This window comes from Crotalus tigris, unplaced genomic scaffold, assembly GCF_016545835.1.
Source record: "Crotalus tigris isolate CLP2741 ecotype Arizona unplaced genomic scaffold, ASM1654583v1 scf7180000018077.189128, whole genome shotgun sequence".
NCBI classification, from domain to species: domain Eukaryota; kingdom Metazoa; phylum Chordata; class Lepidosauria; order Squamata; family Viperidae; genus Crotalus; species Crotalus tigris.
In genome coordinates, this window is record NW_024096810.1 from 82,128 (window position 1) to 102,535 (window position 20,408).

General features: G+C 36.9%; 1 protein-coding gene across 1 annotated transcript in view; it reads left to right on the forward strand.

Moving 5' to 3' along the window:
- Positions 1-7,565: 7,565 nt before the first annotated feature.
- LOC120309840 (amine oxidase [flavin-containing] A-like) overlaps positions 7,566-20,408 on the forward strand; it is a 34,486-nt gene continuing 21,643 nt past the window's right edge. Inside the window, exon 1 of the mRNA XM_039347455.1 lies at positions 7,566-7,761. Within this exon, the coding sequence (XP_039203389.1) occupies positions 7,683-7,761 (79 nt within the window). The 5' untranslated portion in view covers positions 7,566-7,682. The remainder of the gene's footprint in view (positions 7,762-20,408) is intronic.

The window sequence follows — 20,408 nt, forward strand, 5'->3', positions numbered from 1 at the left end:
TTCCTGGATGAAAATGATCAGTCTCATAGTACCAGCTATCAAGTCTTTATCATCAGAGATATACATACAGTATAAAAATGGGAGAAATAAAACACTATAAGGAATTAAAAATAATAAAAAAGAAAAATAAAATATAGCAAGATTAAAACAAGATATGTAAGGGACACACAGAGACAGAATAGAAAAAAAATGACTAAAGTGAAAAAGTGAACACTATGCCATCACTGTTGGCATACAAGGAACCCTTGTAAAGAATTCCACTTAGCACTCTCCCCAGAAAGCGTTTTTTTAAAAAAATATTCAAAATTTATAAAGTGTAATTACATATCAAGAATTTTCTGAGCATCTTGCTGGATTGCATGTAGCATTTCAATCACTGGTCTTGGTAGATGATGCAAATACAGTCAGCGAGCATACATTACTGATTTTTTATCTACCTCTTTTCCTTTATGTGCAACTGGCATCTCCTCTTCCAAAGTGACATATTTGTGAAGTGCCCAATTTGCCCACTAGGTTGCAGCATCCATGAATCTCCCAATGCTGTAATGTATAGCAAAGAATCTACCAGTATAGAGAAAGTGGCTGAACCAACTTCAAAAATTCTGCTAAAACCTGTTTTCAAAAACATATTCTTACCCTTTCACTTAGTTTTCTAGGGTGCCATAAATCTGTGTTTTGTTGCCTCTCAAGGTCAGGTTTTCTGGGGTGGCATAGTTATATTAAAAAGGCAGCTTGGTGCAATGGTTATCAGGCATGAAACCAGCTGGATGACCTTGAGCCAGTCACACGCTCACAGCCCTGGAAAGGAGACAATGGCAAACCACTTACAAAATCTTGCCAAAAAACCTGCAAGGAGTTGACCAGGCAGTCGCCATGAGCCAACACTAACTGGGAGTCAACACTGGCTGGAAAGGACATACACATACACACGCACATACACACACACAAACACTCACACACACACACTAAATTGCAAGCTTTGTTCCTCTAGGAAAGGACTCTTTAACATTAGTTCTGGGTTGCAGGCTGTTTAATATAGAGGTGGCAGCAGCAGCAGACTAGCACAGTGAACTATAGCACTAGAGACAGCAGGTTAGAGAGAAAGAGGTTTGTACAGAACAAATGATATTCACAGCCAATCCTCTTCCTCCTTATTAAAAGCAGATATTTGAACAACACATACAAAATTAATACAAAGCCCCAAGTAACCAGTTGAAACTAAGAAAGTTAAATTCTAACAATATTTTTTAAACAGTTATTTAAAGGTAAAATGATAGGAAAGATAGATTCATCAGGGCAGGTCATTTGAACTATTTGTTAACTACTTCCGTAGAAGCAAGTTGCTACTTGCCTCCCTGATGTGGGAGGAATGTAAAGATGTTCCAGACCTGTAAAACTTCACAAGCTACCATCCTGTTTGCTAGAATCTGAGAAAACCATTATGATTCCATTTGAAAAGATCCAGGTAGATTTAAAATCATACAGTTCCATCCATTGATCTTCATTTTGATTCATGGCTCTGGTCTGAATAGGTGATTTGAACAAATCTCTAAGCCAAACCTTTGCACAGTCTTATTGTTCATAACATGCTTTGTATCTTTTTAATGTAAACTTTTTACAGTCAAAGACATACGGTACACATATAGCAAATATTGGAGGTTAGAAGTTAGAAGAGATTGAATGTTCAAGAGCTAATTGTTTTACAAGACTGTTAATTCTTGAGATTACGATCAACATTGTAACCAAAAGACATTGGCTTCACATTTCTGTGAAATGCTTCCATAGGAATGGAATGGTTAATCTCTTAAGTCCAGATTGATTTCATATGACTAATTGCTTCATATAACATGTTTTTGACTCAACTATTCCCTGAATGTTGTTACCATTTGTTTTCACTAGTCTGTGCATATGAATTCATTTTTGAAAAATCTAGAAACATGCTATTTTCCAGAGGTACGATGTACAAATAGAAGTTTGTTCATGCATACTATAAAAAAACCCCTAAGGAAATGGCTATTTCAAAATGGGGAATGTATAAATGTTGCATGTTTGATTATATTACAAATATGTTGCAGGACAGAATATATTGTATCCAACTTAACCAAGCTCCCGATATATAAGTCAACATGCATTTCTAACATCAAGAAGAAGAATCAGTAACTAATTAAGAAAAAATAATAAAATTGCCAAGTAAGTAACAAGGAGAGCATCAGGAGACATGGAGACATACATTTTGTGAATAACAGAGGATGATCTATGCCAGGGGTAGGCAACCCAAAACACTCAAAGAGCCACTTGGACCCGTTTCCCACCAAAAACAAATCACTGGGAGCCGCAAAACCCTGTTGATATCTAAAATGAAGATAACACTGCATATATCCTTTTTTACCTTTATTATAGGTATATATATACATATATATCTTATCTATTGGGTGAGGCACCCGGTCTACAACTATAAATTGGTCTGTTCTGCATTTAGCTCCAATCTAGGAGCATGTTTTTTACTCATAAAGGTCAAAAAGGATATATGCAGTGTTATCTTCATTTTAGATATCAAAAGGGTCTCTCTCTCTCTCTGTCTCTCCCTCCCTCCCTCCCTCTCTCTCCCTCTCCCTCTTTCTGCCCTTGGTCTGCCAGTCCTCTTCCGCCACTCACTCTCTCTTTCCTTTCTCTCTCTCTCTCTCTCTTTCTCTCTCCCTCCCTCTCCCTCTCCCTCTCTTTCTCTCTCTCTCCCCCTCCCTCTCTCTCCGATCTTCTGCTCACCTGGCAAGCTGGCTTCAAGCTGTTCTCCAACAAGCTCAGGGGTAGGCAACCTCGGCTCTTTTATGACTCATGGACTTCAACTCCCAGAATTCCTGAATCAGCATAGCTGGGCTAGCTAGCTCTCTCCTACCCTTCCTGTTTCCTGCTTCCTGCAGAGAGGCAGCAAAGGGAGGAGCTCGCCCAATAAGCTTTTCAGCTCCTCGGAGAACACCGTGAGTTCACTCTCTTTTTTTACACACACACACACACACACAGAGAGAGAGAGAGAGAGAGAGAGGGAGGGGGGGAAGCAGGGAAGCGCAAGTGCCTCTCTCTGTCTCTTTCTCTGCAAATGGCAGAGAAGGCTGGGAGCCACAGGGGAAGGTTCAAAGAGCCGCATGCGGCTCTGGAGCCGCAGGTTGCTGACCTGTGATCTATGCAAACAACACAGTATTTCTAATTCCTGCTGTCACCAGTGTTATATTTTAAATGGTACATTTACCGTAATTATCCACAGGAAAAGTGACAGTTCTGCTTTAACTTGCTCAACAAACCCATTTCATTGCTTCTATATGTAGCATCAGCTTATGATTGTACAAAGATCCTATGTTTTCTAACTTGGGTTCCTATTGCTACTCTTTTAATGCTCTTGAATATATTATGCTTTTGTACAGTCTACTTGTTCTGAAATTGCATTGCATAGATGTTTTGTGCAATAGAATAAGGAACTTCATAGATGCACTTAAATGACTTAAAATATTGACTAGCAGATGAGGAAAGCACAATAAAGGAGAAGCTCTTTTAAGAATGATGCCTTTTTCTGCATGATAATTTTGTACATGCAACCACAAATAATTATTTTAAAAAAGCATGCCCAAATTTGCAGTATCTATTTCAGCTTCTAGCCTAACCCTGCATCTCTTTCTTAGAACAGATTGTTTGGTCTCTGTCTGTTTTCCTTCCGTGAATGTTCAGTGTTTTTGAATTAAAGCAAGGTAGTATTTGCCTTTCAAATTGGCGCTGTAGCATGGCCTGCTGTATGCTAGCACTTTGAGTCATTGGCACGACCAGCAGTTTTATTGGCTAGGATCCAAAGAAGTACACAATCAGTTTTGTACATTCAAAAGACTTTTGGACTAGACTTTTTCAAACAGTCCCTTTCCTTCCTCCACTGTCACATGACATTCCTCTTTTAGAACAGATAACCTTTTACTGCATGTGTGTAGCTTGTGAAATGTCCTGGAGCTTTGTACTTTGAAGGAGAAAAGCATTTACTGAGCCTCCTTGTCCTGCACACTCTACTTTAAACTAGCTTTAGATTTCGAATATAAACCAGGCATTGGCAACAAAAACAATCCCAGCAGTGTTTAATGAAATCCAAAGAGTGGCAAGAATAACCGTGGCTCTTTTAAGTGTCTCGTTATTGCAATTCAAAGATCTCAAGAGACATGGGTTGCAACCAAAGTGGGAAAAAATAAATGTGGCCCACCTCAGCCTCCCACCAGGGTGACATCTAGCTTTTACAGTATGTAACTGTTTGGAATGTCTACCTAATCCAATCTAGGGGGAAAGAAACATTGTTCTCTGCTTCTAATCTTGCATCCCTGTTCAGTTTGCGCAAAGGGCGTTTATGCTAACATAAATGTTGCTTATGAATGAACCTTGTATCCATTAACATAGGTTCAGTATAATAAAATTATTTTATAGATAGCTTATCAATTTATTTGTACATATATAGTTTCAGCCTAGTATCACCTCTCAATATTAGAAATAACTTTGAACATATTTAAGATATATCTTCTTAATATAGTTCATGCTAGAAAAGATGTAACCTACTCCACTGATATTGCTAATTGTTACAAAGTAAAAAGACAGAGAGCCCAGAAATTACTTGCTAAATCACAATGACTTATCAATGCATCCATAGCTATAATCATTTAACAGAAAAAGTCATTAAATGGATATAGAACTTGTGTAATCCAACAGTACACATTGGGGGGCTTTGTGCTCTCTAAACATCAGTATGACAACATGTGGGATTTGGCCTTTATTTATATAGAGTAGCATGGGGGGTTCCATGGTAGTTCTTCAATTATTGTTTTCTGCTTGTTTTTCCAGTGTTAATCCCTGCTTATCTGGGTGTGGGCTGCTGGAAAGCATGTATTCTGAACTTTTTATTTCTGTTATTGCTTTTTTGTCTCTTTTTCATAGTGTATAAATGTTGTTTATTTCTATGTATTGTTGTTGGCTAATTAGTCTGAATGCCAAGATATCTGAAATTCCCTAGTATTTTAGCTTGGTCCAGAATGCTCATTGTTTCCCGGTTGAAACTGTGGTTAATTCGGATGTGTGCTACAAAATTAAGGCATTTTTATCATGTCTTCTGACTGCTAGTTGATGTGCTCAGTTAATCTTCTGGCTGTTTGTCTTACAAAGTATCTATTACAAGCCTTACACTGCATGTTGTAGATGACTCTATGGATGTGCATTACTCCTACATTTGTTTAAATATATACACCCACAAACACACATAAAACACTACAGATGTCTAACTGAAACATGGATGTGAAATATATCTCTTTAGGAAAGGAGTAAACTTACCTCTTTAATAAAAGTTTCAAACTGTGAATGACTGTTATTGTGTATGTACTTTAAATTCATTTAAATAGGTCTGCTTTATATTATTTAAAATATTTTTTGGTGATATTAGCTCCTATAATCATCCTGCTCTGGGTATAAATAAAAAAAAATCAAATGCATGAATGTTGTTTTCCTGTTTAGCAATCTATAGTAAAACCTTGATTTCTTTGGTACAAAAGGAGGAGCAATGAAGGATAATATTAACAGTGAAAACTTTCTATGAACAAGGGATGAGATGAACAATTGGAACTGTGCACACAGACATCACTTCAGTTGCCTTGAAGACAAGAATGTCATAAAGAAAATCTGTGCTTGATGAGTTAATGTCCTTTATAGAACTATGATGAGCTCTATAGCCACAGTGCTTTCATTAATCAAAGGATATCCTACAACGGTACAACTTGCATCTGATTTCCCCTACTTGGTTACAAAAATGATTATATATATATATAACATTAAGATCAAATAAAAATTGATGGAACCAAATAATACAATCAAGCCAGTAACCCGAAAACAAAAATGCTCCAAGTAATTTAATTTTGCTAGATGGTATAATCTAATTAGAACTATACCTAAGAAAGCCCCATATATAGAACTGGAATTTCTTAAGATCAAAGATCTGTTGACTGCACTTTTCCAAGCAGACTTTAATCATGATCTTAAAAACTGCTCTTAGATATTCAAAAGCCCAGATGGATACTTGAGCTTTGGGAACACTGTTATTTAAAAGATCCAGATCTATGAACCAATCACCATGATTACCTCTGTCTCTTTACTCTTTACTCCAGGAACTAGACTAGAGCATGATGACAAAACACTGAAACCCAAGCAAGAGTGATATGCTTATCAGGACAAACAGTAACATGCAGTCCAGTCGTACTGATAGTTCACCATATATCAAGCTTCTTAATTTGGAAAGTTTCTGAATCATATGGCCAAAAGTCCTACCTTTGAGGGGAAATGTGAACAGTTCTTTGGATGCTTGTTTCTTATTTCATTTGAATTCTATTCTGCCTTCTTCCTGAAGCAAAAGGCCAGCTTAACCAAATGAAAGGATAGTAGCTTTACAAAGAGTTCCTGCTGGCCTTTTCTAGGCACTTATAAGAGGATAGCCAGAAGGAACATTATATAATTATCTGGAACTTCAATAACCCAGAACAATAGAGCTGCTGCTGTAATTTACTGATCATTAAATACAGTACATTATATTGTCAAATGCCACATGCCAAGAACCATTATATTGAAGTCAGCAACTGATACTCTAGCTGCTTTCAAATCCCATGTAGTTTTTATTGAAGTAAATTCTTAAGGAAATTAAAATAACTGCCTTTAATTTCCCTCCTTTTCTGTACTAAAATTATTTTTAAAAACCCTCTATTATGTGGTTAAATTTTATTAATATTTTTATTGTTAGTTTAAGCACACAAAATGTTTCCTACTTCAAAGATGAATTTCCCCTTGATTCTTTGATCAATCCGATTTCAGCCATTCCTCAGTAGGAGCGGCTACATCAAAATGTGCCCAGAAGAAGCTGCCTCATGAAGTGGTCATTGTTATCATAATAACCACTTCGTTTTATTTTATTGTAAAACTTTTATACAGATACCCTCCTTATACTGAACTTTGGGTGGCTCCCAATCAATAATTAAAACGGTGTCCATAATAAAACAAAACAATACATATACCTATTAAAACCACAAACATAAAAAAATCTGGCACCAAAATTAAGCTTTCACCTAAAGTTAATAGTTCGTTGCTGAGTTATCCTGGGATTTGTCTGGCTTTTGCTGCCCGCCAGGGACCCCCGATGCCTGTGACTTGTTCCCCCAATACCAGTGATCCCCAATGTCTATGCCTTGGCCCCCTTCACCAAGCCATTCGGCGCAGGTGCTCTCGGAAGATTCAAGGCGGAACAATGAATTCCCACGCAGTGTACTCTCCCCGGCGACCTGCCCCCTGCCATCAACCTGCCCAAGGCGAGTAGGAAGAAGCAGGGCCGCCTCTCGACAGGACGAATCTGGACACCGTCGCTCTCTTCTCCTCGCCCCTCGACTGTGGGCAACCCGCCTTTCCGACCTGTGCACTCCTCCTCCTGCTCCACCCCTTGCCTCACCCGGTTTATCTCCGCAGGCAGCTTCCTAATCTCTAACGGAGGCGATTGGCGGGGCAAGGCGGGGCGGGGCATCTCAGCAGGAGACCCAGCTGGGAAATGTGCTGCTGCAGCGCCCAAGTGGCCATTGGGGAAAGTAGCGCCCTCGCCGTCGGACGCCCCGAACTGACGGGAAAGTTAGCCCAGAGGCATGGAAGGAACGGCAGTCGCCCCCGCCGAGAGCGCAGCTATGAGCTACGACGTGGTCGTGGTTGGGGGAGGCATCTCAGGTCAGTGAGCTTCCGCGGCACCTTCCGCAGGCCACGGCGCCCCTCTCGCTCCCTGCCTCCACAGGCGGCGAACTTCTCCGTCAAGTTGGACGAGGGGCTGAGGCGAGCAGATCTGCTCCTGTTGCCTCGTTGCGTGTTGTTTTGTATTTGTTTTGCTTTAAGTTCTGGTCAGGAAGACAACGGGGGATAGATTTCAGGAGGAGATCGCAGAGAGGATTTTCCTCTGCCGGATTGCCTAGGTAGAGAGACAGTTTGGTGTAGTAGTTAACTGGGAAACCGCGAGTTCTAGTTCCACTTAATGTACAAAGCCAACTGGGGTGACCCAGGGCCAGCCACTCTCTTTCAGCCCTAGGGAGGGAACAAGAGCAAACGGTTTCTGAAAACTTGCCAGAAAATTGCAGGAATGTTGCCAGAAAGGGGTGGGGGGAAGACTGCCAAAGTTCTTTCAGACTGAGTGAATACAAAGTGTGAATTGCCTACTAGGCTGTTTGATGTCATTTATCTTTTATCTTGGACTCTTCGACTCTTACATATCTTAAATATGTTGACTTTGTACATTTTTTTTCAGGAAAGCTATAGAGCTTGTTTTCTCTTTATCTAAGAATAGCATATATAAGACACATTCTTGCAATTGGATATAGAATGTTTTACAAAACATGTATTTGCTAACATGTATTTCATTACCAGATCTCTTTCTCTATAACTTCATTTAAATACATCCTATATGCTCTTCTGAAGTTGTTCCTTTGACCATATCAAATGCATGAAACAGTCAGGAGAATCACAAATGTCATTTGTTAATGTACTGTCAGAGCTGAGTAACCTCTGCCTTTGATTGCAAAGACTCACTGTAGTTTTGTTCTCTGCTTCTCTCTCCCCAGACCTGTTAATCTTCCTCTTATATTTTAATTTAAAAAATGTTCAAATATGATAGTTGCAACAAAGAAAACCCATATGCCATTCATACCTCGTGGATTATTTAAATATTTGTTTTATTGAATTGTTCAAACAAGTTTTTGTTTTTTAGTTATTTATTATAAAGTTTTACTTAAGCCAGCAGTGGTAATATAGAAATGGGAGCAAACTATTAAAAGAGCAATGAAAGGAAAAGTCATTGGCAATTACTATGGAGTGCTCAAATCTAGATATGTTGGACTTCAGTTTTAAAAGTTGTACTGGCTGGAAATTCTGAAATTGAATTGCAGTGCATCCAGAGGGCCACAGACTGGGGAAAGCTGCTCGTGAACTTGATAGAAATTGCTTCTGAGTTGAAGTGCATAGAATTGCACTATTTACAACTTTGGACACACTGTTTTTAAGGAAAGCCCATCTTAGACTCATTTATTAATTGTGCTTAAACTTTTTTTTAAAAAAGTATTTTCAAATTATTTTTAAAATTAAGTTAACCTACTAGCCCTATTTTAACCTTCAAAAAATTATAAAAACATTAAAATTGAATTGTGCTGGGGTGTAAATTCTTTTTAGTTAACTAATCCACTTTCAGTTTTTAATTTTTTATCATTTTCCACAAGCCCTTCAGATCACAAAGGAATGGCGCCAAAAATTACTGTCAACTTTCTATTTTAATAGTGTGATAGAACTGTAACATTGCTTTCTGAAAGATTGCCACAATCGGTTTCTTTTTCTTTTTACAACTCTGTAATCCCTTAATTCAGTTAAATCAGGGTGACTGAATGGAGCTGAGCAGTTACTGGCTGGATGACAGGTGTGGAGTTGTGTGGAGATGTAGAGTTCGCAGCAAATATTTTATTTTTGTCCCTGAGAGAGAAGTATTTGCTACTATCTGTGATTGAACTTTCAACCTTCCGAGGGGGAGGCGAGCATCTACACCACTAGACCACCACACCACTCTGGAAGATTTCCACAATCGGTGAATATGGAAAACCATCCTCCAATTCTATGTCTCAGTAAAACTCTGGGAAATAGATGTACTGTTAGAGACATAGTGATATTTTAATTTTAAAAATTGGACTCTCTAACAATAATGAAAGTCAATCATAAATACTAGTAATAAATAATTGTACTTTACTAGTCACAAACAGTAGTAATAGTACTTTGGCTCCTGAATAATAATAACAACCCACAACCAGCTTTGAAACAGGTCATAACTGATTCTGTCCTCTAGCTTTTGGGTGTGGCCAGAAAGCAACTCTTAAAGAATGTCCAACCTATATTATTATTTTTAAAGCACTTAATAGAAAGGTGCAGTCAGAGAAATGCAAGTTCAGAGTATATGTCAGGTAAAATGTAGTGAAACAAAACCAGACTCATGGCTGAACAAATGTGAGCCAGTTGCAATGTCCTTTGTTATCTTGAGCACACTTGGGATTTGTGCAGCTGCCAGCAAAAGAAATGATTTAATTTTCTTGCAGTGAATCAGAGCTGAACGCGCCCATGTGGGATGTTGCTATAGGAGGCAAGAGAAAAAATAACTTCAAACTATTATTTATATTTTATTTACCACATTTGCTTTCCACAAACTAAGGATTATATGGCACTAGTTAAAGAAAGATCAGGCTATGTCTGTACTATTTTGGAGACAGTATTCTACAAAACATATTAGTAGCTTCTTTTAGCACTTTTAAAGTAGAGTTACAGCTATTATTAGATTTAAAAAAATAAAAATGAAGTAAGGACTGTTTTTCCACTATACATTCAAGGTAAAATATCTCACTTGTTTACATTTTAGATGTAGGGTCAATATAGTATTATATGTTATTTCCCCAGAGTTTTCATGTTTCGCTCTGGAGAAAGACCAATGAGAAAGGTAGAACAATAGTACAATATCATGATTATAGACTTCCTTCCTTCTTTCCTTTCTTTCTTTCTTTCTTTCTTTCTTTCTTTCTTTCTTTCTTTCTTTCTTTCTTTCTTTCTTTCTTTCTTCATGCTTCATATTTAGAGTTTTGTCTCTCATACCCAAAAAGTTCAACATTTTTTTATTTTGCCATTCTATTTGTCTAAGGAAAATCATTCTTTTTAAAAAAAATTATGTTCTTAACACTAAATAAATAACCAACAGTTGTTTAGGAAGGCATATTCAGAAATTATATTTTTAAATGACCATTAAAGGGTCATTTTTATCTTTTTTTTAATTGAATTTTTCCCAACTCTGATGTAAGAATAGAGATAAAAACTGCAATATCTTTGATAATACTGAAAATCAATCACAGATTAATTTATATTGAAAAAAAGGCATTGGCCTAAATTGATTATTTACTATCAAATCAGTGTTAACTCTTAATGACCACATAGATTTTTTTTCCTGGATGTTCTGTCATTCTTTGGGCTTGAGGTCTTCTAGCACCCATCACCACTGTAACCCAAGTCCATCCACCTTGCTGTTGGTTGTCCTCTTTTTTCTTTTTTCCTTGTCTAAGAACTTTGCACAATATTTCCAAAGTATGGTGATTTTACCCTGGTCATTTATGCATCTAATGAAACTCTGGGCTAAGTTGATCATTAATCCATTTGTATTCTTGGCTATCCATGGTATTTCTAGAAGTCTTTTCCAACACCAAACTTGAAAAATGTCAATACTCTTTCAAGTTATTAATGTTTTTTCCTTCAGTTTTAAAACCCTGCTCATCTTCTTCCAATTCAGTTTCCCTTAATACATATTCATTATATATGTTTAAGGGGAGAGTGTATAGCTTTGTCTCACTCCTTTGTCAACCTGCAGTCTGTTTCACCATGCTCCGTCCAAAGTGTAGCTTCCTGACCTGAATATAAATTTTGCATGAATACAGTGAGATGTTCTGGGATTCTCAGTTTCTTAAGCACATTCCATAGCTTGACACTGTTGACCCAGTCAATGGCCCTGCAATTCTAGAATCAGTGAAACATGTATTGAGGTTTTTTTTTTGTAAATTTTTGACTTTCTCTTATGCACCAGCAATATTTTTTTTTCTTGCCTTTTCTAAAGCCAGTTCAAACATCTGCAGAATCAGGAAAATTAATAATATTTCAGATACCAACAAGACAGGGAGAACTCTTACCTGCTTTTCCTCATGTATATCAGTTCTTTAAAGAAATAGCAGTTGGCTAAGGTGCTATTTTAATACAAAAATCATCCCTGTGTCCCAGTATTGTATATTTTAAAGGCTAACAAAGCTGTACTAGAAGAAAAGGATCACCTCTATTAATAACAAGTAAGATTGCAGTTATCTATGTGGTGCTTTTTGAGGGCTCAAATGCATCAAGTTCCTTGCATTTTCTTCATAGTCTCTACAACAGCCTAATTGCAGATGAATAGCTTGTAGCTGAAATGACATTGGAACCTCAGTTTCTCCACACTGTTCCTTTGACATACCAGCATTCTTAATAAAATGAATTAATTGAAATGATGCTATGTTTTCTAACTGGATATTAAATTAAACCGGTCATTTCATAAAATGATAGAAGGTGTTGAAATCACAGGAACCTTGGGGGGAGTGACAATGCAATATTGGAATTCAACATTATGCAAGCGGAAACAATAGAACACAGTCAACCTAGAGTCTTGGACTTTTAAGAGACCTTGGGAAGCATTCCATGGATGAGAATCCTCAAGGGGAAAACAACTCAAGAAGATTGGGAAATTTTGAAAAGTGAGACTATAAAAGCCCAGTCTAGCACAATACCAGCGAAGAACAAAAATAATAGCTGTCAAAAGAAACCAGCATGGCTGCATAAAGAATTCACTGATAAATTGAAAGACAAAAAGGACAAGTATAAAAAGTGGAAAGAGGGGCACATAACTAAGGCAGAATATCAGCAAATCACCTGAGCCTAGAAAGATGAAGTGAGGAAAGCTAAGGCTCAAAATGAACTAAGGCTTGCAACAAAAGTCAAAAATAACAAAAAAAGCTTCTTTCAACATGTTAAAAACAAGAAAAAAGTTAACGAAATAATTGGTCCACTAGTGGGAGAAAGTGGCAAGAAGGCGACAAGCAACCGGGAGAAAGCAGAACTAAACTCGTATTTACACAAAAGGAAAAAACAGTCCAACTTATCAAAAACAGTACCGTAAAAAACAGAAACATAAGTTAAGATTGTGGGGAAAACTGCACGCACAGTGAACTGCCATGCTTTCCCCCCCACAAACCTCATAACCTTTTGATAACCTTTGTCCCAAGGAAGCAGCCAAAAGGTCATCCCCTTTTGACTTAATACCTTACCTATCTAAATAAATAATATGCTTAAGTTCCCTCTTATCTCTTCCTGTCTTTCATCTCCCTGTATTTGACTTTACCTGGTCTCTGAACAGGTAATATGTTACTAGAAAATAGTTGCTTATATGAAGGAATTTTCCAATAAAGAAACTTTATGTCAGCATCTAAAGGTTAAACTTATGAATGTAAAATGTCAGCTTTTAATGTAAAAGCCTATGTATGTAAAAAGTAACAAGAAGCAATAACTCAGAGTTTGTCAAGCTGTGTCCTGCAGCTTCAAACCTCTGCTCAAGAAATGCCTGAGTCTTTTTCTTAGCATCATTACATAAGATAGGCTAGAAAATGATAAGTGAGCATCTGTCCACTCTAGATGAGTTCAAATCACCAGGACCAGATGGACTACACCCCAAGGTTCTGAAGGAACTGACAGATGTGATCTCAGAATCACTGAACTATATATTTCAAAGATCCTGGAGCACTGGGGAACTACCAGAGGCTAGAGAAGAGCTGAAGTTGTTCCCATCTTCAAAAAAGGGAAAAAAATGGATCCAGGAAATTACAGACCTATCACCCTGACCTCAATACCTGGGAAGATCTTGGAAAAGATAATCAAGCAACGAATCAGTGAACACCTAGAGGCAAACAAAGTTATTACCAAAAGCCAACATGGGTTTGTCAAAAACAAATCATGCCAGACAAATCTTATTGCGTTCTTTGACCAGGTGACAAAATTAGTAGACCAGAGGAATGCTGTGGATATAATTTACTTGGATTTCAATATGGCATTTGATAAAGTAGACCACAACCTACTACTTGATAAGATAGAAAAATGTGGGTTAGACAGCATCACCATGAGATGGATTCGTAGCTTGCTGACCGGCTGTACTCAGCATGTGTACAATGGAACTGCATCTACATGGAGGGAAATGTGTACTGGGGTGCCCAGGGCTGTCTTCTAGGCCCAGTGCTCTTCAATATCTTCATCAACGATTTAGATGAGGGGATAGATGGGAAACTCATCAAATTTGCAGATGACACCAAGCTGGCAGGAATAGCCAACATTCCAGAAGATAGGCTTAAGATACAGAAGGATCTTGATAGACTTGAACATTGGGCGCTATCTAACAAAATGAAATTCAATGGTGAAATAAGTAAGGTTCTACATTTAGGCAAAAAAACCCAAATGCACAGGTATAGTATAGGTGGTACCTTGCTCAATAGTAGCAACTGTGAGAGGGATCTTGCAGTCCTAGTGGACAATCACTTAAATATGAGCCAGCACTGTGCTGCAGCTGCCAAAAAAACCAACACAGAGGGATGGAATCAAGATCACGTGAAGTATTAATACCACTTTACAATGCATTGGTGAGGCCACACTTGGAATACTGCATCCAGTTTTGGTCACCACGATGTAAAAAAGATGTTGAGACTCTAGAAAGAGTGCAGAGAAGAGCAACAAAGATGATCAGGGGACTGGAGGCTAAAACATGTAAGGAACAGTTGCTGAAATTGGGAATGTCTAGTCTAATGAAGAGAAGGACGAGGGGGGACATGATAGCAGTGCAATATCTCAAGGTCTGCCACAAAGAAGAGGGAGTCAAGCTATTCTCCAAAGCACCTGAAGGCAGGAGAAGAAGCAACAGATGGAAACTAATCAAAAAGAGAAGCAACCTAGAACTGTTCTAACTGTTTTCTGACAGTTAGAACAATTAATCAGTGGAACAACCTGCCTCCAGAAGCGGTGAATGCTCCAACACTGGAAGTTTTTAAGAAGAGAATGGACAACCATTAGTCCGAAATGATGTAGGGTTTCCTGCCTGAGCAGGGGGTTGGACTCGATAACCTCCAAGGTCTCTTCCAACTTTATTATTATTGTTATTGTTATTATATATCATCAGACAATCAGCCAGATGTTGAGACTGGATTTGGCATTTTGTCTACCCATCGAGTGCTTACTGAGGACCTGGGATAGGCAGATGTGGATGTTTGATGTTATTACAGATATTGTTGCAGGATGGAAGCAGTTCCTAGTAAGGCCGCCTTTTGCAATTGACTAATGGCAAATTTGTCAATGCCCATGGCATTCAAGTGGTGCTCCAGTTGTTTTGGGATTGCTCTCAAGGCACCTATTACTATTGGTACTACCCTTGTTTGCTTTTGCCACAGTCTTTCTATTTCTATTTATAGGTCTTTGTATTTTGTTGTCTTTCCCAGCTATCTTTTTTTAATGTACTGGTCATGTAATGCTTTGTCTTCCCATGCCTCTATTCTGTTCTTCATTGTAGGCCAGTTTGGTCTCTCCAGTAGTCAGTAAGCTTTCCAGATATACTAATTTCAGTGCATCTTCATCATTGTCCTTCAGATATTCTTCCAAAGCCATTTTTTCTTCTTCAACCATCTGATGTACTTGCAGCATTCCATGCCCACCTATTTGCCTTGGTAATTATTGTTGTTGTTGTTGTTGTTGTTGTATTCTACTGTGACTTATCCTAGAGATTACTGTCATAGGACGAATTAAATTGGACAATACTTCTGAGCCTGCATTGTTCTTAGGAGCATGGTTAGCACAACTCAAAATTACAGCTTTAAGGAGTAACATTTTGTAAAGGAAAGATAAAAAAAGAAATTTTTATTATTGCTGAAGAACTCTTTACATATATTTCCTAACATTCCTTTAGTTCTCTCTCTGCACTTAATAGCCTAAGAACAAGTCCTTGTCTCAGGTAGAGAAGATTTTAATGAAGGTACTTTTTGATTAATACTAGTGAAGAAGGATCTGAGTCCAATCATAGGCAATTTTAATAATGTCAAGATGCTGTGATCATTTCTGTGCACTAGAGGTTGGAAACATCAAAAAGAACATTGAATTCATGTATCTCTCCCAATCAAACTCAGATACACAAACCTTCATCCGTGTTCATAATTACCAATGATAGTCATTCTCATTTGATGAAGATGACTTTGATGTTCCAAATGACCCTTATTGCTATATTCTAAGGCATTCTGCTATCAAAGCAAGGGGCTACTCAGATTTGCTAGTGATAGTGAGAAATAAAAGTGCTTCCTGCCTTTTTCTCTATCAAAGGCCAAAATAGTTAAGGAGAAAAAGAATTATTTTTATTCCGGGATGTATTGATGTATCTGGTGATGATCACAAGAAACACATCTGCATGTGTCTGATTGTTGTCCAATAGTATCAGAGATACTGATTGATGGTTTTCAAGATAGTTTTAGGAACAGGCATTCCTTCTGCCCATAGCATAGGAAAAGAAATGTTTTTGCTTGGGAGATTCTGGCATGATTTCAAGAGCCAATGTGTCATATATTGGGTGTACTCCAGCAAAACATGTATCCAAGGCTTAAGTAAATAGGCTTAAAGTGGACAGCTAAGTGTTTATAACTGGAATTTTCTGTATGTTCATTTCACACCAAACCTGTTTGACCTTAGGTAAACTAAGAAAATACACTCTGGAAGGAAACTGACATTTGCAGAAAGCATATGATTATAGTTTAGTTTATGAGATTCATAGGATATTAAACTAGACATGAAGAACCAGCTAGCTTTAATAATGTACTTCGATATAGATAGTCCTTACTGAAGAACTATCTTGTGCAGCAATCATTTGAAGTTATGATGGTGCAAAAAAAAAAAAAATAGCATTGCAACCAATCTCCCCATTTATGACCATCACAGAGCCCCTCAGTCATATGATTGCTATTTGTGTACTTCAAACAACATGCATTTTCACTTGTGGCAAGCACAATAAGTCATGATGGTGTAATTTTCCACTTAGCAACTATGTTGCTTAGTGACCATTTTATCAGTCCCAATAGTGGCCATAAGCAAAGACTATCTGCAATATATTTCCTCATTAGAAGCCAATAGTTGTATTTTCCCACATATATAAGCTATTAATATCGATCATTGTTTTTTTAACCTGTGCAACCACATTGTAAAGAAACACTCACATTTGATGTTTAATAGGACTTATCAGAGGCAGATAAACAATTATGATTTTTATTATTAGTAGCCTTGTGACATTTTTTGAGAGTTTTTAAATACTGATATTATAGTTGTTACAAAAAATATAATAAGCAGTTAAAGAAAGGGATTGAAACTATTTATTCTCCTGCTTTAAAGATTTGATTTACATTTGCTTTTATTTATTGTTTCCCAGTGTATGTTTTTTTTCTTAGCAATGTTTGTTGCTGCCAGTGCTGTCCTTAGAATTGGAAAGGTGGGACAGAAATAATTTCAGTATAATAACATGCAGGTCTAAACTCTGACCCAAGTATTTAACAATTCTTATCTTATATCTAAGTTTATAATCACCAGTTTTAAAATTTTAAAATTTTAAAATTCACCAATGGCCTCTTTATGTTTAAGCTAAAAGTGTTGTCAAATATATGTCTGTATTGATTTATTTACTAGATTTTTTTAAAATCCTTCTGTTATTAATGCAAATTATTACTAGGAAGTGCCATTAAGATTGCTATGGATGAGAAAAGAAGATTAACCATTCCCCTTCCAGTTTTTGAAATGTGCATGTTAAAGATCAAATTGAGTTTGGCCCTCATTTATTGCTATGTGATAAGCAATTGTCTCTTCTGAGGTAATTATATACTGTACAGTTGCTTAACTTTGTGACTATTTATATATGTAGTATTCATTTAGTAACCACAATTGGCACTACAACTCAGTTACTAAGTGACATGGGCACTGAGGAGGAAATTATGTGATTGCAACTATGCTTACATTTTTAACTTCAGCTCATCCCAGGACTGTGATAATTAGCAAAAAGAGAATTGATGTTTGTGTTTACATTCCTTGAAGAGGAATGTAAGATTACAAAAGAAAAAGCAGACCCAAAATGAGGAATATACATTGAAAGCATGCACTAGCATCCACTGTTTGTCTAATATGCTTGGAGCCCTGGACAGCTTAGGAGGCAAACAAACGCTGAAGGTATGAAAGTGGTTAAAGTTTTGTCAGTTACAGACAGCAGCTGGAACATGGAACTGAGCTTGCATACTTGTGGCCAGTACTTTTCACGGAAGCACAGTGTAGAAAAGCAGTTCAGGAAAAGATCACTTCCGGAAGGGAAGGGAAGGGAAGGGAAGGGAAGGGAAGAAAATGGGTCAAGCCCAGGACAACATGTATTGAGTGTAATGGCAAACACATGATTGAAAAAGAGACTCTGTAAAGCTTGCAGATGTGTGCCTTGGTTGCAAAGTTATTTTTGGGCACCATCATAACTTCAAATGGTCATTGCATGAGGCAGCCAGTAAACATTGTATTACACAAAAGTTCTGCAGACAGTCATTGTGTTCTTAGCTTCCTTATGTCCTCATGGAAATAATGATCTTGGAAATTATAATTCTGAGAACTGAGAGATTTTGAGAATTGGGCTGATGCTTGAAGAAATCTTGGGGGGGGGGAACTTCCAAGTACACTTCAGTTGCTATTTCTTGTTGTTAACAAAATAGCCTCAAAAGTCAACTGTGTGTTGGGAAAGGAAATCATGGGCTGGAACATTTATCCCCGAGGGTATAGAATAAATGTTATCTGGTTTATTTTGGCTGCTCTGCATTAACTTCTCTGCCCAGAGATTCCTATTTGACTAATGTGAGCGAGATAAAGAGGGCTATTGCCAGATGTCATTTCTCAGTGGAGCACAGAAGTGATTAGGTTTCCCATTAGTGAAGCAGTGTCAGTAAATCACAGCAAAAGTGCATTGCTATGGTAGACCTTTAATGCAACGGATACATTGATGGCCATCTTGTACTGCCATTTACTGTGCTTTGAGACAATCAAGAAGTACAAAAGTTAAATATTCAGCAACAGTTGTAGCTTAGGAGTACTAAAAAGACAAGACTATAAGAGATTTTTCCAGTACTTATTACTCAGAATCTACTTGCCAGGTAATTGCTTTAATCATCTAATAATAATATAATGCCCTGAACTACGATCATCTACTGAAAAGTATGATTCCTATTCATCAGTTCGTTTAGCTCTTGCTTATCATGCTAATTAACGAAGGATTGTCTGAAAAAATGGGATAAATAAGTGAAGCTTATTCTTCCCTTGGCAAATCAAGATGCTTCTTTTTTTTAGAAGTGAAAGTTAAGTTTGTTCTTAATAATGCTTAAAACTGGTTGAAATCTGGTGGGGATTTCCTTTATTTTCATGTCTGCCATGCTGATTAAGAATTTGTGGTCTCATATATCAAGGGAATAAAATGTTCTTAATTAATTAAGCCTTGGGTTCTTTGGATAATATTGGGATGTTCCAATTTATTCTACATATATATATATAATAAAATAAAATCATGATAAAACCCCAATTGTAATTATATAAGAGAAATCTACTCCCTTTGGGATTGCTACAAAGTGCAACCCAAACGAATAATTCCTTTTTGTTTGTTTTTTTACATGACACAATTTTTCACAGACTTAATTTAATAAGTTTTATAGCATTTGCAAATACAATTCTGACTTTAGTTTCAAACAGATTGATTTCGGCAACTACTACGCACAATTGTTGAACAGCTGCTAGGAACACTTTGGAAACTTTAGTCTGATATTACATCATTCTGAAAATTAGAAAGAACTTGATTCATAAAGTTCATGACCTTTGTTGTCTCTGTGCTAATGCTTCTAATATTGAAATTAATTATATTAAAAAAATTGAAATGTTAATAAAAGAAAAATATGATATACTAAATATAACTGAGACCTAGAGATATCATAATTGGAAAACAAAGGATACATCTACTTCAGAATGAACAGATACAATAGAACTGGAAGAATATAAAATGTGTAAATCTAGTCAAACGGAAAAGTATATTTGCAGATATTTGACTTAGAAATGTACATGTGAAAATGAACTTCTAATTGTAGTGGAACACAAGCTAAATATTTAGGGATGTAACGCTGAGTACAAATTACCTACTAATTTTTAAAATGTCTGTATTCAATAGTAGAAACTAGTTCATTCAGCATGGATCATTACATCTTACACTGATAATAATCTGCTCAAGCCATTCAAATGTTAGTAAAGAATAACTAATGGATCAAGTTCTTGAGAATCTGATTACAGATAACATGGTTTTAATTCTGATCAAACATTGTGGTAGGGATACTTCTCCTATCTCCCAAAATTATTGCTTTGAATTAATGATCAGAATTCACTCAACTATTGATTTTTTCCCCTAATACTTATTTAGAATTTGGCTTTTTCTTTGGGGTCTGACTGTGGATTCAGAGGGATTTGAGTGTATCTCCCTCTGTGTTTATGTGTGTATTATTTATATATTTAATAATTTGATATTGATTGTCAAAATTTTGTTGTTAAAATAAAATATATTTTATTGCTGTTTTAATGTATGAAAGTCGCCTAGAATAGATAAATTGATTAAATAAATACATTAGTAAAATGTTCACAAGTATGCAGGTTTAATGTATTGCACAGGT